This window comes from Lithobates pipiens, unplaced genomic scaffold, assembly GCF_037356315.1.
Source record: "Lithobates pipiens isolate NorthernLeopardFrog02 unplaced genomic scaffold, aLitPip1_a1.2 Scaffold_30, whole genome shotgun sequence".
Lineage (NCBI taxonomy): Eukaryota > Metazoa > Chordata > Amphibia > Anura > Ranidae > Lithobates > Lithobates pipiens.
The window spans coordinates 122,672,598-122,698,286 of record NW_027507791.1 but is presented as its reverse complement, the minus strand read 5'-3'; the positions used below and the strand labels follow the sequence as shown (position 1 = coordinate 122,698,286).

The 25,689-nt window shown below is 41.4% G+C and overlaps 1 protein-coding gene across 1 annotated transcript in view; it reads left to right on the top strand.

Moving 5' to 3' along the window:
* PRKD1 (protein kinase D1) overlaps window positions 1-25,689 on the top strand; it is a 266,882-nt gene that overhangs the window by 159,700 nt on the left and 81,493 nt on the right. The window contains exons 3-4 of the mRNA XM_077464790.1: window positions 12,017-12,148; window positions 14,260-14,420. Coding sequence (XP_077320916.1) covers window positions 12,017-12,148; window positions 14,260-14,420 — 293 coding nt within the window. The remainder of the gene's footprint in view (window positions 1-12,016; window positions 12,149-14,259; window positions 14,421-25,689) is intronic.

Below are 25,689 nucleotides of genomic sequence, written 5' to 3'. Positions count from 1 at the left end.
GATCTCTTCCCCCTCCGCTGTACCGATCGGTACAGAGAGGGGGAGGGAGGAACCGGCGTCATGTTATGACGCCGGCTTGTTTACAAGTGATCACTCCGTCATTTGACGGAGCGATCACGTGGTAAACGGCCGCGATGAGCGGCCGTTTACCGTGATTCGTGATGCGCCGGGTCCACTGGACCCAGCGGTCACGGATGCTCTCGTGTGCGCGCCCCAGGGGGGCGCGTGAGAGCAGAATTCTAGGAGGCCGTTAATTAACGGCCTCTTAGAGTTAAACAACCGCCCTGATGCCGTTAATCGGCAATGGGCGGTTGTTAAGTGGTTAAAGTGGGAGTCCGTCGGGACGCCACGTTTTTTTTTTTTTTTTTTTTTTTAAAGCCAGCAGCTACAAATACTGCAGCTGCTGACTTTTAAAATAGTGACGCTTACCTGTCCAGCGCACGCGCGATGTCGGCACCCGAAGCCGATCTCTAGATCGTCTCTCGGATCCTGCCGCCGTCATCTTGGGTATGGGAATCAGGAAATGGAGCCTTTCGGCTTCATTTCCCGGTTCCCTACTGCGCATGCGCGAGTTGCGCTGCGCAATAAGGACGGTCCCCGCTGCCTCTGGGATCTGTGTTTTTCCCAGCAGGCAGCGGGGCACTTGCGGAAAGGGGCGGGCACTTGCGGGAAAGGGGCGTAATCTACGCCCCTTTCCGCAGAGAGCTATCCCGGAAGTGGGTGCAGATACCTGTACTGTACAGGTATCTGCACCCCCCTCCCCCCTGAAAGGTGCCAATTGTGGCGCCGGAGGGAGGGAGGGTTCCGATGAGCGGAAGGTCCACTTTAGGGTGGACCTCCGCTTTAACTATAGTTATGGACATGGCAGGTGTAACAGGCATAAACTGACGTAACTGTATCTAAATCCATGAACAAAAAATATATTGCAGCTTATTCCCTGAATTTTCTCCTTGTGTTTGGCGATGAATGCACTTTGGGTGAGATTGTTTAATGTACTGCATCTATCTATGGAGGAGCAGCATTGAGACCTGAGAACAAGACATGTTTCAGGACTACAGAGCTTCATCAACTTTCTTCTCTAAAAAAAGGGGAAGTGGGATTCTGTAGTTCAGAGATAGCTGGGAACAGTGAATGTGAATGATCTGAGAAGCATTTCAATCTGATACAAACTCAAAGCATGTACATTTTTCAAAACGCAATGACTTCTCATCTTCTGTCAGCGACACTAAAGGGTTGTGGATTTGCCCTCTTATGTCATTACAGTAAAGGACTTCTGGTCCTGCATTGACAAGAGTCTGAGTCGTGAATGATGCAACAAAAAAAGCATTGGAGGACTAAAGGTGCACCTGGGAGGAGTGCAACACTCTCACTACACAACTGTAAAATAACCTTTACAGATATAAAAAAAAAATGTAGAGGTCGTTAAAGCCTATGCGAGTTAATGAAATAATATGCATTGTTATATTCTGAAAACATTTCTATGCATCAACTACAGGCCAGTATTTCAAAAAGAAAAACATTTTCCTCAGTGGTCACATGACCGTTTAGTCTCTTTTGCTGAGTGTATGGGTGTGCGGAGCATGGATTCTGGCAGTAGCATGGCATATATGTTCAATGACAGCTGCTCTTGTGATAGCACAGCTCCTATGGTGCTCAAATCTGCTTAAAGTGGAACTTTTCTCTCCCAATCAACATTGATTATTTGTAACCCTCATGCTAACGTTAGTAAATAGATGACTAAGTATATCATATTTGCTTGTTTTAAACTTTTTTTTTTTTTTTTTTTTAACAATTCTTCAGTTACTTCCTGGTTTCTTGCCCAGGTAAATGTCATACATACCAGGAGTCTTCAGGAGAGGAGGAGGGGCTTCATCAGCTAAGAACACTCCACTACATGTGAGCTTGAACTAAGGGCAGATGGATTCCTGGAAGTAAAAGCTACATGAATCATTTGCCCTTACTCAAGATGGCCACGGGCAGAAATGATAGGGGGTTGTTTTTCCAAGCGATTGCTCAACAAAAGAAAGCATGGAGCCATGCATGGATGGGTGAATTTGCTTTGAGTATTAAAAATGGTGTTTTTGGTTTGTGTTGCCCAGATGCAGGAAAGATCCTCTTTAAAGTGGTTGAAAAGTCCAAAGGTTTTTTTATCGTAATGCATTCTATCCCTCTGCCCACTTATACCTAAGCCCATCTCTATCCAGCGATGTCCTCATATGCCTCAGCCCTCCCGGGTCTCTCTCCCCTACTTGGCTGAGACACAGCAGTGGCACCATTGGCTCCCACTGCTGTCAATAATATGCAGTTAGCCAATCAGAGAAGAGAGGGTGAAGGGCCGAACGGCAGCTCCCTGTGCGAAGGGATACACTGAGCTACAGCTTGGCTCCGGTGCCCCCCTAGGCAAGCTGCTTGCTGTGTGGGCACTCAGCAGAAGGAAAGGGCCAGGAAATGTAGCCAGGGATCTGGGCTGCCCTGTGCAATACAATTGCACAGATCAGGCAAGTATAAGATGTTTGTTATTTTAATAGAAAAAAAGGAAAATCACGAGGTATTTACTATTGATTACATGGTCTGTTTCAGGCAGGCTGCAGCTTAACCACTTGCCGCACGCCAATGTACTTCCCTACTTTGGGGACGGATATCGTTGTTATGGCAGAAGCTAGATGCCATAACCACATGATCCCTGTGTTCGGCCGTCGATTGGCTACAAGATAAAAATGGTCTCTGCTGCGGATTCACTGTGAGCTCACTTTTATCGGTGGCGGGAGAGGGGCCACCTGCCGCGATCCGGTGTCCTCCGCAGCTTACCAGAGCCGTCAGCAACGGCGGAGGCGATCGCGTCTCCTTGCTAGGTATGGAGACGAGTGAGGGGAAGATGGCCCACAACTGTCTACATACCATAGCTGGACGTCAAAACATCACCTCTGCCCATACTTCTTAAAGGCACATTTTTTTTAAGTTGTTTTTTTTCAAAATGACAACTTATTTTTTATTTATTTATTTATTTTTATTTTTTTAATGTTTAAGTCCAAAAATGAGATCTGAGGACCTTTTGACCTCAGATCTCATATTTGAGGTCCTGTCATGCTTTTTTTCTATTACACGGGATGTTTACATTCCTTGTCATAGAAATAAAAGTGACACAATTTTTACTTTTTTTTTTCTTTTAAAAACCGTGTAAAAATAAGAAAAGGTTAAAATAAGGGGGAAAAAAATGTAAACATGCCCTGCCCCGACGAGCTCGCGTGCAGATGCAAGCGCATACGTGAGTAGCGCCCGCATATAAAAATGGTGTTCAAACCACACATGTGAGGTATCGCCACGATCGGTAGAGCGAGAGCAATAATTCTAGCCCTGGACCTCCTCTGTAACACATAACCTGAAGCTAGTAGAATTTTTGACATGTCGCCTATGGAGATTTTTAAGGATAATAGTCTGTCGCCATTCCACGAGTGGACGCAATTTTGAAGTGAGACATGTTGGGTATCAATTTACTTGGCATAACATTCTTTCTCAGTATCATCTTTTAATTCAAAAAGTGTATTTTTTTTTATTTATTTTTTTTAAGTGCGCTTGTAAGACCGCTGCGCAAATACGGTGCAACCAAGTATTGCAATGACCGCCATTTTATTCTCTAAGGTGTTAGAAAAAAAATGTATAATGTTTGGGGGTTCTAAGTAATTTTCTAGCAAAAAAAACAGTTTAGCTTGTAAACACCGAGTCTGAAAATGGGGCTCGGTGGTTAAGAGAAGTGTGAACAGAAAACTTTTATGAGGCATTCAGCAAGCTTTAAGTCACTTTCGCCAAGCCTTTTTAGTTTTTAATATTTTGTAAGATACAATAGTAGAAAATGCAGCAAATAAAATAGCAGTACTTTCTCTAAGCCTTTAAAGTTTCCTTCAGCTCCTGTTTGGGAATATTATACACAGATCCTAATGGGAGTGTTGATTGTCACTTTAAACAAGTTGCTAGCAGGCTTTGTCAGGCGTTCAGCAAGCTTCATGGTGTGCTAAAGCCTGCTAGCAGCTTGTTTAAGATGACAAATGGCACTACCATAAGGGTCTGTATTCAACATTTAGAAACTGGTGAACTTGGCCTTTAAACTTTTATTACAACTCTGATTTTCTATAAGTATAGTACTCCCCTTGTTTTGTATTGATATCAGTTGTTTAGCATGGGTGTTTCATAGTAAGTACATCGTCGTGTATACTTTTACTACAGAGGGTTTCTATTTTTAGCAACTGCAGATTAGTTTATTTTAGATATTTTGCGTCACTCTTAGACTTGTAAAGCAGCAAAAATCCGCTGATAAGATATATGTTTTATGGGGTTTTGTCTGCCCAGTATTTCAGGTGTGTTTTTCAGGAAGGGCCAGCATTCATACACAAAGGTGATTCGCTGAGACATAGCCTGACACTCAGTTTTCAGTTATTCATAGGCAATCTAAACCAAAATAAATGTAAAAATATATTAGGTAGGCAAGCCTTTGCTGCTGCCTGTTGCACTTATGTGCAGGATAACTTTAACCACTTCAGCCCCGGACGATTTCACCCCCTTTCTTACCAGAGCACTTTTTGCAATTCGGCACTGCGCCGTTTTAACTGACAATTGCGCGGTCGTGCAACATTGCACCCAAACAAAATTGTCATAATTTTTTCCCCATAAATAGAGCTTTCTTTTGGTGGTATTTGATCACCTCTGCGGCTTTTATTTTTTGCACTATAAACAAAACCGACAATTTTGAAAAAAACACAATATTTTTTACTTTTTGCTATAATAAATATCCCATTTTTTTTTTAACTAATTTTTTTCTCAGTTTAGGCTGATACATATTCTTCTACGTACTTTTGGTAAAAAAAATCACAATAAGCGTGTATTGATTGGTTTGCGCAAAAGTTATAGCATCTACAAAATGAGTGATTTATGCCTTTTTTTTTTTTTTTTTTTTTTTTTTAATTTTACTAGTAATGGCGATCTTCGTTTTTTTTTTTTTTTTTAATTTTTTTTCATGATTGCGACATTGTGACGGACACATCGGATACTTTTGACAAATTTTTGGGACCATTCACATTTACACAGCGATCGGTGCTATAAAATTACACTGATTACTGTGTAAATGTGAAAATTTACCTTTACAACCGTCGAATCAAAAAAGACCCCAATCTATAAATAAGGTTCAGTCTAACACCACTAACCAGGCATACCCTTCCCCTCGGAGAGGACGGGGTAACAATAGGGGTTCTCTTCCCCTTCGGGGCCAACCCAGACCTTTTGGTACATCCAGACCATACAATGGTCATGCGAATGGGAATGTCGAATACACACTCCCCCACAACATGAATTATCCACCTCGAGGGAGAAGTTGGGCACAATATCCAAACTCAAGAGGAAGAGGTCCCCCTAATAATCATTATGATGGGTGGAACCCACAGGGGGGTAGTTATTGGGATCATAATCCCTCCCCTTATTATGATATGGGAGGATATTCCGAGTGGAATTATGGCATTCCCACCGGGAACTCCTTTTTCCCACTAAGTGACCTTAATGCTCCTGTGGCTGATGGCAATCCGCAAGCCTCTTTCGTCCCAGTCCAGGAACCTTTTAGAAATAAATTCTATCAGGTCCCTAATAAAGAACAACTGGCCGAAGGTCCTTTAGGCCTCAACGCACCTACCAGTCGGGGTTTTCACAAACCGACGCAAGGCATAAAAAGATTGGGAGAAAGAGGAGAGGAACCAGAGGGGGGAGGAGAGCCCGAACAATTAAAAAGGCCCAGAATGTAACCGGTAAGGGCATTTTTAATTTGAGCTCAAAATCTTTGTCAGAGTCTGAACAACTAATTCTCGACAAAGGTTTGAAGTATGTACCCCCAGCTAAATTAAATAAATTCCAAACTTATATGGATGTACATAAGTTTGTGAGGAAGATCAATATCAAACGATACATGATGGGATCATCCAACACATCTAATTATAATACAACAAACAATGTAGCTCCACAGGTAGTCCATTCAGGCTTGGCCAATGCCTCACTTTTTAACCCTCCTGGCACTCTCCCTGCCGCATTACGCGTTTTCAGAGATGTTGTCTTAAGAGATTTAGATGCATTGGAGGTGAAGAAATGCAAAATGAAAAAGGAACTGCAGGAAGGTTTGGACTCTCTTTGTGAGAGTAAAGATCTTGTCATCAGGCCAGCCGACAAGGGTGGCGCCATTGTCGTGTTGGATCGGGCTGATTACGAGGCTGAAATTTTTAGAATTTTGGGCGACACTAATACTTATATTAAATTACCCTCTGATCCAAAATTCACTTACACCAAGGAATTGCAAAAGGTAGTTAAAGCAGGGCATGTAGCGGGTTTTTTGAACACTAAAGAGAGCCATTTTTTGCTCCCTAGAGCCCCACGTACACCGATCCTATACTACCTACCAAAAATACATAAGAACCCTGTCTGCCCCCCGGGGAGACCCATTATTAGTGGTATTGATTCCATCACTTCCCGGGTGGGCTGATATATTCTTATCTGCAGCCTTTGGTCCAAATGACTCCCTCCTACGTTAAGGACACGAGACATGTCATTAACCTTTTAGAAAATCTGTCTGCTGGACCTGATACATGGATGGTCACGGCAGATGTGGCCTCCCTGTATACGAGTATCCCGCACAATTTGGGTTTTGCTGCAGTTCATTCCTATCTGGATAGAGACCCTAGGCTCTCTACCCAGCAGGTATCTTTTATCATGTCTCTTCTGCAATTTGCGGCTTCCCATAACTACTTTTGGTTTGGGAGCCAGTTCTACAAACAAATCATGGGCGTAGCCATGGGGGCTAAATATGCCCCCAGCCTGGCCAACCTTTTTATGGCCAAGTGGGAGGAGGATGTCATCTATGCCCACAATATACCTCAAATTGGATTGTGGGCTAGGTATATAGATGACATCCTCCTCCTTTGGAATGGCCAGGAGAGTGATTTGAGGAACTTTTTAGAATCTCTGAATAACAACGAAAGGGGTATCCGTCTCAGTTATGAGCTGAGTCAGGTAAGAATCAATTTTCTGGACCTGAACATTTCAGTGGTAGAAGACCGTTTTGTCACTTCGACATTCTTTAAAGACACAGATAGGAATTCCTTCATTCCTATCGATAGTTGTCACCACATTCCTTGGCTTAGAGCAGTCCCCAAAAGCCAGTATATCAGACTTAGACGAAATTGCTCCAGAATAGAGGAATTTCGTACACAGGCAGAGGTACTTACTTCTAGATTTTTGGAAAAGGGATACCCACAGGAGTTTTTGACCAATACCCTCAATGAAGTGACTAACATTGATCGTGGTGACCTGTTAGTTGAAAGGGGTCCACGTGTAAATGATTTTCAGGGAAAAGTCCCCTTCATAACCACTTACTCTCTTCAACAGAAGAGTATAAAACAATTGATAAATAAACACTGGCATATTGTCAGCAGTGATGCCACCTTGAAAAATGTGATCAGTGAGAAACCTCAAGTGGTTTTTAGAGGGGCTTATTCAGTACGTAACCGTTTAGCACCCAATGTGGTTAACCCTCCCGTTAGGAGTAGGGTTTTTTTCGACCAACTTACTGGATTTTATAAATGCGGAAAGTGTAGGGTCTGTTCTCTGAATTCCTGCAATCAGAGACGGACCACCACTTTTCGTGGTACAGCTACTGGAATAGACCACAGTATCAAACCGTGCATCACATGCGTCACCACGGGAGTGGTCTACATGTTGCAATGCCCTTGTGGGCTGCAATACGTTGGACGCACAAAACGCCCCCTACAGGTCAGACTTAATGAACACATAACAAACATTATTAACGGTTTCCCTAATCATTCTGTGTCTAAGCACTATTTGAAATTCCACAACAAAGACCCCTCCAAAACCCTTTTTTTGGGGATTGACAAATATAAGCCCCACTGGCGGGGCAGTTCTTTAGTGAGGGAAATTTCAAAACTCGAAATGTCCTGGGTTCATCGCCTCAAAACTTATGTCCCTTTTGGTCTTAATATTGACACTGACGTCAATGCCTTTATTGACAATTCCTAATTTATTTCTGTTTTTGGTTATTTAGGTTGATAGTCTCATTTATGTATACATATACATTTTTTATGTAATATGGGGGTTAGATTTGTCTCTCATATGTAACATGGGGGTAGAATCTGTCTCTCATATGTACTATGATAGCTTTTTTGGCCTTGTCGGTTCTGAGATGTGGGACTGGGTCAGGGAGTCTAGATGTATGAAACTTTCATTATTAGTTGATACATATTCATTTTCTCATTTTTATTCATATGTGTTACACATATCACACTTTACACATTACATATTTTAATTTTTGAGTTATTGGTTTTTTATTCCATATTTTTTAAATCTTGGATTCTTAATTTTTTCCTTTTTCTGATAGAATCTTGGATATTAATCAGGATATTGTTCTTATGCAATTAAAAGTTTAGATTTAGATGCATGAATGGTGTTTTGCGATTATTCATGCAAATCTATATGCATGGAATACTTTTTAATAGCAATTTTTTTTTGACCATTATATAGCAATAAGACCTCTTGACGAATGTGGTTCCTTTTGGCTATTTATAATTTTTGGCGACCATCGTTATATATGGGCTGGACACATGACATCTAGCATGTTTCCTTTGCATTGATTCCCTTGGAGGATATAATGCTGCCTATCCCATTATTGGGTTAATTCCCTTTCACTTTTTTAGATTTCATTTTCCCTTTTCTTGGGATGTGATGCGGTGCTGATGTAATATTCATTGTGCCTCTGCGGCGCACCAACATGCATAAGCTTGAATTTTATGCTATTTTTAGCAGGTGCAAATCCCCCTTTTTTTCCTTTTTTTTCATTTTTTAAACATCTGATACACTTGTACCATGTTGAGGTTGTTAGCGATTTACATCATAAGGAGTTCCGTTGCATCATTAGCAGCGGTACCTGTTTCAGGGCTATTTGCCATTACCTACAATGGCGTGTTATGACCTAGCCTTACATCTCAGAATGAGGCTTGGTACGCTATAGGATCTTTATGAGGTGGAGCGTCACTGCGCTGCCCGTTCCCCATTGACAACGTCAGATGTGACGAAACGCATCTGGGAGGGCACGCAGTGACGCTACCACGCTGTTTGAGAGGAGGACGGGCTCCTGTTTCTGCCGGCCGGCTTTTTTTATACCGTTTATACAAGCTGTAAATTATCCATACACATGTAAGTGTGCTACCTTTTTTCTTTTAATAAACTATCCAAACGATATTATGCCATGTTAGCTCCTTTCTTTTTTGGGCATTACTGAGCTCCCCATTTGGGATCACGGAGTATCATTATTATCTGGAGGGCACTACTATGAGATGAAGAGTTGACCCACTAAAGAGGAGGATATCTTCTGATGGGACCCATTGAGTATATATAAACGCCCTAACTTGCCTAATTTCTGGTAAGCGCATCCAATATACGGTGACGGGCACTTTTATGCGCTTTTGGATCGTGTTGAATCACTGTGGTGTCACAAACGTTTATCCAGATTCACATATGAACTTTTTATGATTGGACTTTTGTTTTTGTTTATGACACTATTTCTTGATGCATTTCTGTGTTTTATTTTGCACTTAAGGTGTTCTTATTGTTATAATCATTTGTGATAATCACCTACACATTTTGATAATATATTTCATATTTTTTATTTTTATTTTTATTTTTATTTTTTTATTTTTTTATTTACAATTTTTTTATTATATATCTTTTTTATTATTATTATTTTCATTAGTATAGGGTTGGCGCAGTTTTCTATTTTTGCATACTGTGTAAATGTGACTGGCAGAGAAGGTATTAACACCAGGGGGCGCTGCAGGGGTTAATTATGTTTCCTGGGAGTGATTCTAACTGGGGGGGAGGGGATTTACAAGGAGAGGAGACCGATCGGTGTTCCTCTGTACTGGGAACACCCCATCGGTCTCCTCTCCTCTGACAGTATGTGGATTTGTGTGTTTACATACACAGGTCCACGGTCCTGCTGTGTTCCCGGGCAATCGCGGGTGCCCGGCGGACATAGTGGCTGCGGAACATGCTCACCAGGCCCGAGCGACGCCGTGCACGCCCCCCTAGACGGCCGGGAATGGGAGGACTTCATATGACGCCCACCCAGGATGGGAGATCCCATCTGCGGGCGTCATATTACTATGGGTGGGTAGGGAAGTGGTAAATTTTCTAATTCACCAGAATTCACACAAATTTCTCCCAGGATTCACACCTTTTTTTTGTCCTATTGATTTCAATTGATTGTGTGAATCTTGGATGAAATTTGTGTATATTCTGGGTGAAAACATTTATAAATGGACCTTCTTGTGTTCACTGTAGAAGAGAATTGGCGTTATCCTGCACATCGCGTATCAGGCAGTAGCATACGCGTGCTTCCTTAATTATTTCACATTCTAATTTTTTATTCATTTTTTTTACAATACCCATGAATACATGTTGGAAGAGCTCTACTTTGAAGTAAAATAATGAAGAAAAAAAAGCTTTGTAAGAGCTAAGAACCTTCGTACTGTGTTGCAATTTGAGCCGTCCATTGACGGCCATTTTATTTAACAAATTCCTGCTGAATCAGCTGAAATTTGTGCTGTGGGTGGCCCTGAAAGCATCACCGGCTTGACAGAAGTTGATTAAAAAATTGACTGAGCTGGTTGGGAAATAATCAGCCAAGCAGTGACTGCATTCTATCGGATACACTCAATGTTCAGACAGCTGTGGATGCCCTGGTCACTGAATACAGTAGATGACAGAAGAGATTCCTTCATCCACAATGTTTAGTATGGATAGGGAATTGGTTTTCTTCATTCGGGGAGGAATTTGAGATGAGTATTCGCTTAAAACTGAGTATACACTTTGTGGAAAGTCGCCTGGTTCAGCAGGAACTGTTCGCGTTTTGGTACATTGCGAACTCCTGTCTATTCAACAGAAGCCAGTTGTTAGCTTAGCTTCTGTGGGACGGTCCTGCTAAACAAACAGTATTCGATCAGCTCTTGCAGTCAAAACTCTGTGCTATCACAATACAATAGCGTGCCGAGGGAGATCCCTACATCCATCATCGCTTGTTTGGATGTGAAGACCTGTCAATTGAACGGAAAAAAAAAAAAAAAAACAACCTGTGCACATCCTTTGTTTGACTTTTGACTCTCCGATAAAGTAGAGATAGGTTTAGACGGGGGGGGGGGGGGGGGCTGATTATTAGAAGTCTCTGCGGCAAATGTACTGTGCACTTGCAAAGCTTCGCCTGTAATCCTGAGCAGCTAATTAAATGACTGCAAATCGTTAGTTATTGAAATACAGTAATTGCAACTTGGCATTCCTGTTGTATAGCTGTGTGCTATACTAATAAATTTGTGAATCTTTTTGCTTTGAATGGCATTCTGTGTACAGAAAAGGGTTCCGTTGTGTGACTGCATCACTGCCCTGCCTGAGTGCCTTGAATCTATGGTTATCCATATTGAAACATGAGGGGAGGTTGCTGAACAATGGTTAATATGGTGGGAGGCTGTAGTCCCACCCAGTTTAGGTCAATGCAGCCTGAATATGGTGCTGTATGTATTTTAGCACAACATAATGTTCAGCATATGTGGAAGTGTCATTAAAGCATGCCAAGCAATTGCATTTCAATTTTTCATACTAGGTGCACCGTGCATTTTATTTTTCTATAATTTGAACAGTTGAACTGACCGTTAATCCTAAAAAAAAAAAACCTGTATAAAATATCATACCTGGCCTAGTCTGATTACATTGCTGTTAAGGAGGGTGCATTTAAATAAACTTTCGAAACAGTGTTTAATCTCTAATTTATGAATGTGGAAAAATACTTGGGAAACCTGTAATGAGACCTATACATATGTAGGCTTCTGTTGCTATTCTGCTTCAAGTAATTTGTTGTGAAATAATTATGAAATCTTTTGTAGAGAATATTTATTAAAACTTTTGACTTTTTTTTTTATAATTTCAGCTTCAGCAACATTTGAAGATTTCCAGATCCGACCTCACACTCTGTATGTCCATTCGTACCGCGCTCCGGCTTTCTGCGACCACTGTGGAGAGATGTTGTGGGGTTTGGTGAGGCAGGGCCTCAAGTGCGAAGGTAAGAGTCATCTGCTGTAACATTGATCGTGCAGATAAAGTGTGGATCTGGTAGTGTGCTTTTGGTAAAATTATGTCAACATATGAGGAGCCAAGAAAGACATTCAAGGAATGCATAAAGAATGCCTATGACACTGTTTAGAATTACACTGTGCCTCCGCATGACATACGTCCGTGCAGGCAACAGATTCATTTACCTGTCGGGAGTACTATGAATTTGAGGTAAGCACTCCATACAGATGCTCTATCTTCACTGTCGCTGAGCTCCCTTCCACCTCTGCAGCTTTCACATGGATAGCGTGACGGCTTAGTAGTTTTGTAGGTGGAGATGGATAGGAATTCAGAGAAACTAGTTCCCCATAAGGTTTTTTTTTTTCTCCTCTTGTGATTGATGGGCAGTGAGAAGATTCCATGGCCAATAAGACAGCCTGTTATTGGCTGCAGAATATACTCACTGCATGCTTTCAATCACAAGGTGAAATCGGACCTTATGTGGAATTAGTCTTTCCGCTTCCTCTTTAGGCCCTGCCCATTATAAGCACCACTGGTTGCTAGCCATCATCTTCCTTGACAACCAGTGACAGCTCTGCTACAGAGTGCAGAGACAGGCACTTTGCCCGTCTCTGTACCTTAGATTAGAGTTGTCCTTCATTGCCTATGAACTGGAGGTAAAGTAAGATAAAGTGAAGCTAAAACCGGCGGCAGGGATGTTTCAGTCTGGTGCAGGGCATTTTAAAAGTCTATGTTGTCAGAAAAGTGTCCGAAGTTCTTTATTGAATTCCTGTTTGTGCTTGTAAAATTCCCTATTCAGGGGTATGTAATAAATTTACTGCAACTTGCCCAATTGCATTTACAAGTGTGTAAAATTACACCTGATTTTTGTTGGTTACTACTCATTGTTCGTTCTTTCTTTTTTATCTGAGAGACCATTTAGACGAAAATGTAATTCTTGTAGCTTGGTCAGCTCTGGACCCTTACCCTTGCAACTGAAATGGTTAGACTACTCTACCAGCCTCAGTTTTTGTGGTTAATTCTGTATGGAGTCAGTGATTGAGTATCATACTGTAGGTCTGCTCTGGCAGGAAAGCTAAAAGGACTGCAGGTCAGGTGACAGGCCTATTTTCACCTGGTGATCTGGCCAGTAAGTAGAGGTGCGCCGAATGGAAATTTTGCTACTGAAAATTCAGGATGCACTTGGCTGAAACTGACCGTTTATAAAAAAATAAAATAAAAAAAAATGTAATTAATATTATGAATTTAAATGTATATGAATTTGTCATTATCGGCATCTTTAAATTCTATGTATGTCTTCACACTTGTCCGTTGCCCTTCTGTTGTGTTAATTGCTTGCTGCCTTTTTTGGTCATTTTTTAAAAAAAAAGAAGAAGAAAAAGCACCAAAAACACACAAAAAAACATGACTTATGAAAAACACACCATAAGCACAGTAAAATCTTGGCAAAATTGCATGCATTTTCGACACCATTATGGGCACTTTTTTTTTTTATCGGAAAAATGCCGAAAAGACTGTTTTTGACCGATCTGTTTCAGCTGCCCAAATTTCGATGCATCTATACCAGTAAAGTCTGTTTTTTAAAAGAACAAGCCCTCTTTCAGATGTAGCAGTTTCAAGGATGAGACAAACCATTCAATGTTAGCAGGTGTGCTTACAGTAGTCAGCTGTCATTTATTTATGTAAAACCTTTATCCCAAAAGAAAAACATAATTTGCATAAAAGTGCTAGCTGGTGTTAAGCTTCGATTTTTTAAGTGCATCTAAATCTGCTAGTACATCTAGGAATCCCCTACCCCCAGATTAACAATTCTGCTGCCCAAAGGTGCCCACTGTGCTCATTCATCCAAAGTGGGGACACTCTTAATACATTAAGGACCAATTGGGTCCACCTAAAAAACTGGCAGACGGACGCGATCGGTCTTCCCGTGTGGAAGGGGCCTTATTTTTACTTTGTCCTGACTAGCTGTTGTATTTTTACTAAACAATAACTCGTTAGGTCTGGAAGCTGTCAGAACTTGTGGAATGGCATTTTAACAAGTAAACCGCCTCCCAAATCATGTGTTCAAGACTAATAATGAAAATACTGTTTTTCCTGTAGGATGTGGTCTTAACTATCACAAACGATGTGCTTTCAAGATACCAAACAACTGCACTGGGGTGCGGAAACGACGGTTATCAAATGTGTCGCTGACGGGATTATCAAGCATACGCACTGTGTCTTCTGAGGCAGTCTCCTGCACCTTGGATGAGCCGCTGCTGGTAAGTAAGGCATGAGATGCTTGGGCATTACTGGTGAAAACATGCCTGTTGTAGAATGTACACTGCTGACACATTTTCTATACTTCTGATTACTGTTTATAATGCCTGAATGGAAGCTGGTGAAATGTTGGTTTTGTGATCAACCTTCACTGTATGAGCACCATTTGCCTGAATGAGCAGGTTCCAGTCTTCCATTGTTAGCAGTAGCAAGATATTCCTGGTGCTGTTAACCTTGCTGGGGACCCTCCATGTCCCTACAGTTTTCAAGCATATAAAGGTTATTAATCTCCTTTTTTGCCTTTATCAACCAAGACCCCTAACCATTGATTGAGGCTTCCCTTGTCTGAAGCCTAATGGTTGGCAGGCATGCTTGCACCTACTAAATAATTAGTATGGTCCTTGGCGTAAACCATGTCCACTTCCAGCACAAGTTGGCTGTTTTGGTTGGTACAAACATAAAGGGAGTTGTGGATTTCCTTTTAATTTGCTGTTGCGTTAAAAAATATTTCCAATACACTATGTGAAGTAAAAAGGAAGTGCATATAGTATATAAAGTAAAGGCATGATATTAAAAAAAGAAAACAAATGCAGCCATTACTCCTTAGAATTGGTAAGCTGCAATGTAATGTTTGCTTTTGAGTTTAATGTCACTTTAAAGTGGTTGTAAACACTTGTCTGAGATATTTTTCAGGATGGGGGGGGAAATGGGTGCTGCAGTTACTCTGTAACTCTCAGCAAGTAGAGCTCTGGGAGCTGATTGGTGGGAAGGGATATACCCAGCCTTCACACAGCATACAGGAGCAGAGCTGGGGCTGTCAATCACAGGCAGTGTGCTGGAGGATCCCTCCCTCCCCGTCACCTTTTTACCTCTTGGTGTCAAACTTGTGAGAAGTGATTCATACATATAGCAGGGGAACAAAACAGCAGACACCAATGACACGTAGTGGTCTGAATTGAGACAAGTACACACTATAGAGGGAAATTCTTTGTTTATTTTTATGTCTGAGGTTTACAACCACTTTAAGTTTCCAAATGCCAGTTCTTAAGGCTAGTTCACATAGTGTTTGGTATTACTTTACTTACACCATTTGATAAGGGATTTGTTTAATGTGCATTTGTGTGTCATTATGGCCTGTTGGTCAGACCTAGTAAACGGATGATGGCCCTTTGTACAGATCCAGTACGGAGCAGAACAGTCCAGTATACACCAATCAGCCATAACTTTGACCACTGACAGATTAAGTGAATAATCATCATCGCGTTAAAATGGTATCTAGAAGTCAGTGGCATATATTAGGCAGCAAGTAAACATGTCCCTGAAGTCAATATGCTGAAAGCGGAAAAAATGAGCATTGAACTTTGTCATGTATGGGGCTGCATATCTGCAGACTAGTCGGTGTGCTGGTCCCACATTATTCCATGTCAGCCAAAAGTGCCTACAATGGTTACATGAGCATCAGAACTGGACATCGGTGCAATGGAAGAAGGTGGTCTGGTGAATCATGTTTTATTTTACATCATGTGGATGATCGGGTGTATGTGTCGCTTACATGGGGAAGAGATGTCATCAGGATGCAGTATAGGATAACAAGCCAGGGGAGGCTGTGTGATGCTTTGGACAATGTTCTTCTGGAAGGCCTTGTATCCTGACATTCATGTGGATGTTACTTGACACGTACCACCTACCCTAAACATTGCTGACCATACTGCAAAAATGGTTCAAGAAGGGTTTGAGGAACACAACAAATTTTAGGTGTTTATTTGGCCTCCAAATTCTCCAGATGTCAATCCAATCGAGCGCCTGTGTGATGTACTGGAAAAACAAGTCTGATCCATGGAGGCCCCACCTCACAACTTACAGGACTTAAAGGATCTTTTACTGATGGCTTGGCGCCAGATACCACCTTCCAGGTCTAGTGGCCTCAATGGGTCAGATCTGTTTTGGTGGCAAAAGGGGGACCTACTCATTAGGTGGGTGGTCATATAGTTATGGCTGATCGTTGTATAGTCCTAGTACAAGGATAAATGGTTTTAGTCGTCCAGTATGCAGGCATAGTACAGAGGTAATGGTCTAATGTACAGACGTAGTACACGAATAATGGTTTAGTATGCAGCCAAAGTATGGTGATTATGGTAGATCAAGGATGATAATCCAGTGTACAATCCGGGATAATGGTGCAGTGATCAGACCTCATAGAGGGATAATGGTTTAGCGTGCAGTCATAGTAAAGTTGTAGGGGTCCATTCTGCACTGGTGTCAAGTTTTCGAATAGTGATATTTAAAAAGTACTGACTACATAGTAAGAATGATTGTACAGTGATGTCCTTGGTCCCAGTAAATGGATTTGCACATGGCAGACAAGTGACATCACTGAGGCATTCAGACCTTTAAATGGCTTTTTGGTTTATAGATGGCAGGTTCGTGTTTTCTGTATTGCGTACATGCCCTACTTTGGTCAGTCACTGTCATATCAATACATCATCTTGTCCTTTCTATCATTCCTCTGTTCTGTCTGTCAACTTAACCAGCCTTTTCATTTTTTTTTTTTTGTTTACTTTTTTATTTTAACATTGGGCTTTCTTCTTTCCCTCTGATGCTGCCTCCTTCTTCCTCTGTCAGTCTCCTGTCAGTCCCAGCTATGAGGTATGTGATGTCTTTGAATCTTTCCCAGCTCATCATCCTTCCATATGTCTGATGCCACATCATGGGAGTCATACTCTAGCTGGTTAGTGCACTTTCAGATCAGGTCTGCTGTAGAGCATCTTTAAGTGACAGGGAGTGTGGGCGAGTTCTGTCATGTGCGCAGGTGTCTATTGGGTCACAGTAATTGTTGATTGAAGTTTCTGAAAATGCCATTGCAACTAGAATTAGTGTGGGCATGATAATTAATAGCTATTACTAAATAGTTATTTACCTCTGTCCATTTGAATATTATTATGTAGAGCTGCACGATTCTGGCTTAAATGAGAATCAAAAATGTTTTGCTTAGAATAAAGATCACAATTCTCTCAAGATTCTCATGGCATAACGTCATCTTTCACATTATACAAAAAAATTGGGCTAACTTTACTGGTTTTTTTTTTTAATTCATAAAAGTGTGTTTTCCCCCAAAAATTGCGTTTAAAAGACTGCTGCACAAATACAGTGTGGAATAAAATATTGAAACTGCCATTTTATTCTCTAGGGTCTCTGCTAAAAAAAAATATAATGTTTGGGGGTTCTAAGTAATTTTCTAGCAAATAATACTGATTTTAAGTGTCAGAAAAAGGTTTAGTTTTTAAAGCGGAACTTCAGTAATTTTTTTCAACTTTCCATCTATTAAATCTTCTGCCCTTGTTTTAACTTTTGGATAGTAATTATTATTTTTTTTTTCTGCCAGTAAATACCTTATACAGAACACTTCCTGCTTCTTGTATGGTAAAAAGCCTAGGGTTAATGACATCATGCACAGCTCTCTCTCACTCTCGTGAGAGTTTGCCAGGAAGGGAGGGGGGATGAGTCAGAAGAGGGCCAATGAAAGCTGCAAGTACAGAATCACAGTATACAGTTGTGGTCATAAGTTTACATACCTCGGCAGAATTTATGATTTCTTGGCCATTTTTCAGAGAATATGAATAACACAAAAACTTTCCTTTCACTCATGGTTAGTGTTTGGCTGAAGTCATTTATTATCACTCACCTGTGTTTACTCTTTTCAAATCATAATCACAACTGAAACTACCCAAATGACCCTGATCAAAAGTTTACAGTTCCTAATACCGTGTATTGCCCCCTTTAACATCAATGACAGCTTGAAGTCTTTTGTGGTATTTGTGGATGAGGCTCTTTATCTTCTCAGATGGTAAAGCTGTCCATTCCTCTTGGCAAAAAGCCTTGAGTTCCTGTAAATTCTTGGACTGTCTTGCATGAACGGTACGTTTGAGATCTCCCCAGAGTGGCTCAATGATATTGAGGTCGGGAGACTGAGATGGCCACTCCAGAACCTTTAATTCTGCCGTAGCCAATGACAGGTCCACTTGGCCTTGTGTTTTGGCTCATTGTCATGTTGGAATGTCGAGGTACATCCCATGTGCAGCTTCCTGGCTGATGAATACAAATGTTCCTCCAGTATTTTTTGATAACATACTGAATGATGAAATACTGAAATACATACTGAAAGATGAATGATCTTGCCATCAATTTTCACCACATTTCCTGTACCTTTTGTAGCTTCCATATCTCCAAAACATCAGTGATCCACCTCTGTTTCACAGTAGGAATGGTGTACCTTTCATCATAGGCCTTGTTGACTCTCCAAATGAAGTGTTTATGGCTGTGGCTAAAAAACTAAATTTTGGTGTCATCACTCCAAATTATATTGTGGCACAAGGTTTGAGGCTTGTCTCTGGGCTGTTTGGCGTATTGTAAGCGGGATACTTTGTGGCATTTGCGTAGTAATGGCTTTCTTCTGGCGACTCGACCATACAGCCCATCTTTCTTCAAGTGCCTCCTTATTGTGCATCTTGAAACAGCCACACCACATGTTTTCAGAGAGTCCTTTATTGCACCTGAAGTTATTTGTGGGTTTTCTTTGCATCCCGAACAATTTTCCTGGCAGTTGTGGCTGAAATTGTAGTTGGTCTACCTGACCGTGGTTTGGTTTCAACAGAACCCCTCATTTTCCTCTTTTTGATTAGAGTTTGAACACTGCTGATTGGTATTCTCAATTCCTTGGATATCTTTTTATATCCCATTCCTGTTTTATACAGTTCAACTACCTTTTCCCCCCAGATCCTTTGACAATTTTTTAGCTTTCCCCATGAATCCAGAAACGTCAGTGCAGCACTGGGTGAAAGATGCAAGGGTCTGTCAGGAGTCCAGAAACACATTGACCTTTTAGGCTGGATTCACACTGGTACGACACAACCATCGTACCACTTTGGATCTGACTTTGCCCTGCTATTCGAAGTCTGACATGCTTCCAACTTCAATGAACAGGCATCCTACTTTGATCCTTGACAATACCAGGCACTGTGTCTGCTATGAATCTTTGGTGATAACTCCACGCACATGTGTTTTGATGAAGATGCAAGGGTCTGTCAGGAGTCCAGAAACTCAACGAATTTTCATACACACATACGAATTACAAACAGATCACAGGTGAGGATGGTTACCTTTAATAGCCATTCAAACCACTTTGTGTCAACTTGTGTGCATGTTATCAGGCCAAAATCACCAGGGTATGTAACCTTTTGATCAGGATCATTTGGGTAGTTTCTGTTGCCATTATGATTTAAAAAGAGTGAACACAGTTGATTGATAAATGGCTTCAGCTAAACACTAACTATGAGTGAAAGAAATGTTTTTGTGGTGTTATTCATATTCTCAGAAAAATGGCCAAGAAATCATAAATTCTGCCAGGGTATGTAAACTTATGAGCACAACTGTAAATTATGCAAAATGGTTGGAGAGAAGCTTCAGAATGCCAAATTATGTGAGCAGACTGCAGTTCCTCTTTAAGTGATTAAACTGACCTCATTTACAAACCTGAAGTTAATTCCTTTGATCCAAAGTACTACATTCACTAATGTTTCTCTTTATCTCCACCTAAGTTAAGTTGTGATAAACTTGGCAGGCTGCCTGTTTATTTTTTTTATTTTATTTTTTGTATGTTGACAGCTGTCAGCAGTGAGCAGAGAACTATCTGCACTGAATTGAGGAAATGCTGTTTTAAGATCGAGGGGGGTTGAATTGTGATCTTGATTCTTTAACAATGAATGGTGTAGCTCTATTATGTAATAATTTGCGGCATAATGCCCTGTACACGCGGTCTGACTTTCCGACGACAAAATCCGTCTTTTTTTTTTTCCCGACGGATTTGGGCCCAAACTTGTCTAGCATACACACGGTTGCACAAAGTTGTCGGAAAATCCGATCGTTGTCGGAAAATTTTATATCCAGCTCTCAAACTTTGTGTGTCAGAAATTCCAACGGAAAAAGTCAGATGGAGCCCACGCGCGATCAGATTTTCCGACAACAAGATCCAATTGCACGTTTTCCGTCGGAAAGTCTGACCGTGCGTACAGGGCTTAAGGCCCCTTTCACATATGAGAATCGTTCGTTTCATCAGTTCAGCCACCCTTTTTTAAAGAACAAACAGATAAAGTTTGTCATCAGTTTGCCGATGGATGAAAAATGGACAAACGGTCCGTATGTGTAAAAGGGACTTCACATCAGTTTTTAGCCTTTAATGATCGTATCTAACCGTTCAGTCTAGGTGTTCCTAATGTTCATATTTAACATAAATAAACATAGTTGGTTGTGGAAAAAAAAATCCATCACTGTAGATAGCAAACACTAATCGGCATTTATAACACCCTCCGTCATTGTAACTTTCACATACTGGAAAGCCCAGGCACCCAAGTCTGTTTATCTGTTGCACATGTTCCAGAAGTCCTAATTTCCTTTGCTTTTATTTCTTAAAGGGTTACTAAGCTCTCGTGTTATTTTTTTATTTAAAAAAAAAAAAATTTTAACCACTTTCAGACCGGACCATTTTGCTGGTCAATGACCAGAGGTCTTTTTACAATTTGTCACTGCGCTGCTTTAACTGGTAATTGCGCGGTCATGCAATGTTGTACCCAAACAAAATTTGCGTCCTTTTTTTCCCACAAATAGAGCTTTCTTTTAAAGGTATTTGACTGATTCTGCGATTTTTATTTTTTGCGATATAAACTTAAAAAGACCGCAAATTTTGAAAAAAAATTATTTTCTACTTTTTGTTAGAAAAATCCAATAAACTCAATTTTAGTCATACATTTAGGACAAAATGTATTCAGCCACATGTCTTTGGTAAAAAAAAAGTCAATAATTGTATATTTATTGGTTTGCGCAAAAGTTGTCACATCTACAAACTAAGGTACATTTTCTGGAATTTACGCAGCTTTTAGTTTGACTGCCTATCTCATTTCTTGAGGTGCTAAAATGGCAGGGCAGTACAAACCCCCCCCAAATGACCCCATTTTGGAAAGTAGACACCCTAAGGAAATTGATAAGAGGCATGTTGAGCCCATTGAATATTTTATTTTTTTGCATCAAGTGATTGAATAATGACAAAAAAATGTATTTATTTTTTTTACACAAAGTTGTCACTAAATGATATATTGCTCACACATGCCATGGTTATATGTGGAATTTTACCCCAAAATACATTCTGCTGCTTCTCCTGAGTATGGGGATACCACATGTGGTCGACTTTTTGGAAGCCTAGCCGCGTACGGGGCCCCCGAAAGCCAAGCACTGCCTTCAGGATTTCTAAGGGCATACATTTGTAATTTCACTCCTCGCTACCTATCACAGTTTTGAAGGCCATAAAATGCCAAGATGGCACAAAACACCCACAAATGACCCCATTTTAGAAAGTAGACACCCCAAGCTATTTACTGAGAGGCATGTTGAGTCCATGGAATATTTTATATTTTGCCACAAGTTGCGGGAAAATTACAAACTTTATTTATTTTTCACAAAGTTGTCACTAAATGATATATTGCTCACACATGCTATGGGCATATGTGAAATGACACCCCAAAATAAATTCTGCTGCTTCTCCTGAGTACGGGGATACCACATGTGTGGGATTTTTTGGGAGCCTAGCCGCGTACGGGGCCCCGAAAACCAAGCACCGCCTTCAGGCTTTCTAAGGGCATAAATTTTTGATTTCACTCCTCACTACCTATTACAGTTTTGAAGGCCATAAAATGCCAAGATGGCACAAAACCCCCACAAATTACCCAATTTTAGAAAGTAGACACCCCAAGCTATTTACTGAGAGGCATGTTGAGTCCATAGAATATTTTATATTTTGCCACAAGTTGCGGGAAAATTACAAACTTTTATTTTTTTATTTTTATTTTTTCACAAAGTTGTCACTAAATGATATATTGCTCACACATGCCATGGTTATATGTGGAATTGTACCACAAAATTAAATTCTGCTGCTTCTCCTTAGTACGGGGATACCACATGTGTGTGATTTTTTGGGAGCCTAGCCACGTACGGGGCCCCGAAAGCCAAGAACCGCCTTCAGGCTTTCTAAGGGCGTACATTTTTGATTTCACTCCTCACCACCTATTACAGTTTTGAAGGCCATAAAATGCCAAGATGGCACAAAACCCCCCCAAATTACCCCATTTTAGAAAGTAGACACCCCACGCTATTTGCTGAGAGGCATGTTGAGTCCATGGAATATTTTATATTTTGCCACAAGTTGCAGGAATATTACAAACTTTTTTTTTTTTTTTTTTTTACAAAGTTGTCACTAAATGATATATTGCTCAAACATGCCATGGGCATATGTGAAATGACACCCCAAAATAAATTCTGCTGCTTCTCCTGAGTACGAGGATACCACATGTGTGGGACTTTTTGGGAGCCTAGCCGCGTACGGGGCCCTGAAATCCAAGCACCGCCTTCAGGATTTCTAAGGGTGTAAATTTTTTTTTGATTTCACTCCTCACTACCTATCGCAGTTTTGAAGGCCATAAAATGCCAAGATGGCACAAACCCCCCTCAAATGACCCCATTTTGGAAAGTAGACACCCCTAAATTTAGGGGTACACTAGTGAGACTCACAGGTAAGAAAGCACCTAGGCTGTCAGCGACTGTATCAAAACGCTGCGAAAAAAACTGTTAGCGATCGCAGGGATCAGGCCTGACTCTGCGAACGCTGCAGTTATGTGTGTTGTGTTTTGTAAGTGACAGTGATCGATGGATACTGCACTTGGGTGGGCTGGGCTGGGCTTGGCGGAGGGGCTAAACGCAGGTGCTAGCAGGTATCTGGGCTGATCCCGCTAACAATGCGTTTTGGGAAACCTAAACTGCTGGCGACGCTAATATAGATCTGATCAGATACTATATTACTAAGGGAGGTGTATGCTTTGCGCGTGGGTGTTAGTGGTACTGGCACTAACCTGACGCTTCCTGGGGCGACGCAGACCTTATCTGACCCTCAAACTTGTATCACCCGCCGGGTGATCAGGGGGTTAAACCAGGGGTTGACAAATTTGCTTGGAATCTAGGAGCCAGCTTAAAAAGTTAGGAGCCAGGTCCGTGACGACGATCCGGACCTGTCCCTGGCCTGACATGGAGACGAGTGAGGGGAAGATAGCAGCGCCGTCGCCGCCCCCCCCGTCTCCAAGTCATTGCCCATAGCTCTAAGAGGGACATTTTATTTTTTTCAAATGACAATTTTTTTTTCAATTGCATTTTAGTGTAAATATGAGATCCGAGGTCTCTGACCCCAGATCTCATATTTAAGAGGACCTGTCATGCTTTTTCTATTACAAGGGATTTTTACATTCCTTGTAATAAGAATAAAAGTGACACAACATTTTTTTTAAAAGAACAGTGGAAAAAAAAAAAGTTAAAATAAAGCAGAAAAAATAATAATTTTTAAACGCGCCCTGTCCTGCCCGCATATAAAAATCGGTGTTCGAACCACATATAGGAGGTAGCGCCGTGATCGGTAGAGCGAGAGCAATAATTCTACCCCAGACCTCCTCTGTAACTCAAAACGTGCAACCTGTAGAATTTTTTTAAACGTCGCCTATGGAGATTTTAAAGGGTAAAAGTTTGTCGCCATTCCATGAGCGGGTGCAATTTTGAAGCGTGACATGTTGGGTATCAATTTACTCAGCGTAACATTATCTTTCACAATATAAAAAATAATTGGGCTAACTTTACTGTTGTCTTATTTTTTTATTAACTAAATTATTTTTCCCAACAAAAGTGCGCTTGTAAGTCCGCTGCACAAATACGGTGTGACAGACAGTATTGCAACAACCACCATTTTATTCTCTAGGGTGTTAGAATAAAAAATATATATAATGTTTAGGGGGTTCTAAATAAAGGGAAGAAGAGGCAGGTAATATAATACAGGCAGAGGAATCTTCATTAACATTGCTGGTTTGTCATACCAACGGCGACCACAAGAGGGCGCCAGATTCCATAAGGAATCATAGGACCGCAGAAGGCCTCAAAGCCGCGGCCTAAATTTTCGGCCGCCGGCGGAACGGCCCGACGCGATCACGCTGGGGGGGTCCACAGACACAGGATACCCCCAGCTGTGCTGCCCCAGGCGCGAGGTCGCTATTTCTAGTCGCCAATGCGACCTGGCGACCGGGTTTTGTCGAGCCCTGGGTTAAACCTTTATTAGGTAATAAATGGGGGGTGCCCTGAAACTATAAAAAATAACTAATCAACCAGCGTCACCTGTAACAGTTATATGGTGATCACTGGTGAAAGGGTTAACTAGGGGGCAATCAGGGGGCTTTATGCGGTAGTATATGGGGGTCCCTGGCGCTATAAAAAGCTGCGGCGAACCTAAATACCTACCTGCCTAACTAGCGTCACCTGTGACACTAATACAGCGATCAGAAAAACGATCGCTTATTAGGCTGGGTTCACACTGGAGCGATGGGGGAACGCCGCGAATCCGCGGCGTTTTCCCGCATCGCATGCCTCCCGGCGGCAGTTCACACTGCCCTATGCGAACTGCAGGGAGTGTCAGTGAAATGTTAATGACACCCCCAGATCAGTTCGCATATCGCAGTGCGATCTGCAAACTCGGACAGGAATCGGATCGCATGGTGTGAACACCCATGCGATCCGATTCTGCTGCGGACCATGCCAAATGCTCCTCCAGTTTTTTTTTGATAACGCACTACATTCATCTTGCCATCAATTTTTACCACATTTCCTGTGCCTTTGTAGCTCACATATCCCCAAAACATCAGCGATCCTCTTCTGTGTTTCACTGTAGGAATGGTGTTCCTTTCATCATAGTCCTTGTTGACTCCTCTCCAGATGTAGTGTATATGGTTGTGGCCAAACAGCTAAATCTTGGTCTCGTCGCTCCAAGGGACTTTGAGGCTTGTCTCTGTGCTGTTTGGTGTATTGCAAGCGGGATACTTTGTGGCATTTGCATAGTAATACAGCCCATCTTTCTTCAAGTGCCTCCTTATTGTGCATCTTGAAATAGCCACCCCACGTTTTCAGAGAGTCCTGTATTTCATCAGAAGTTATTTGTGGGTTTTTCTTTGCATCCCGAACAATTTTCCTGGTAGTTGTGGCTGAAATTTTAGTTGGTTTACCTGACCGGTTTCAACAGAACCCCTCATTTTCCTCTTCTTGATTAAAGGTTGAACACTGCTGATGGGCATTCTCATTTCCTTGGATATCTTCTTATACCCATTTTCTAGTTTATACAGTTCAAATACCTTTTCCCACAGA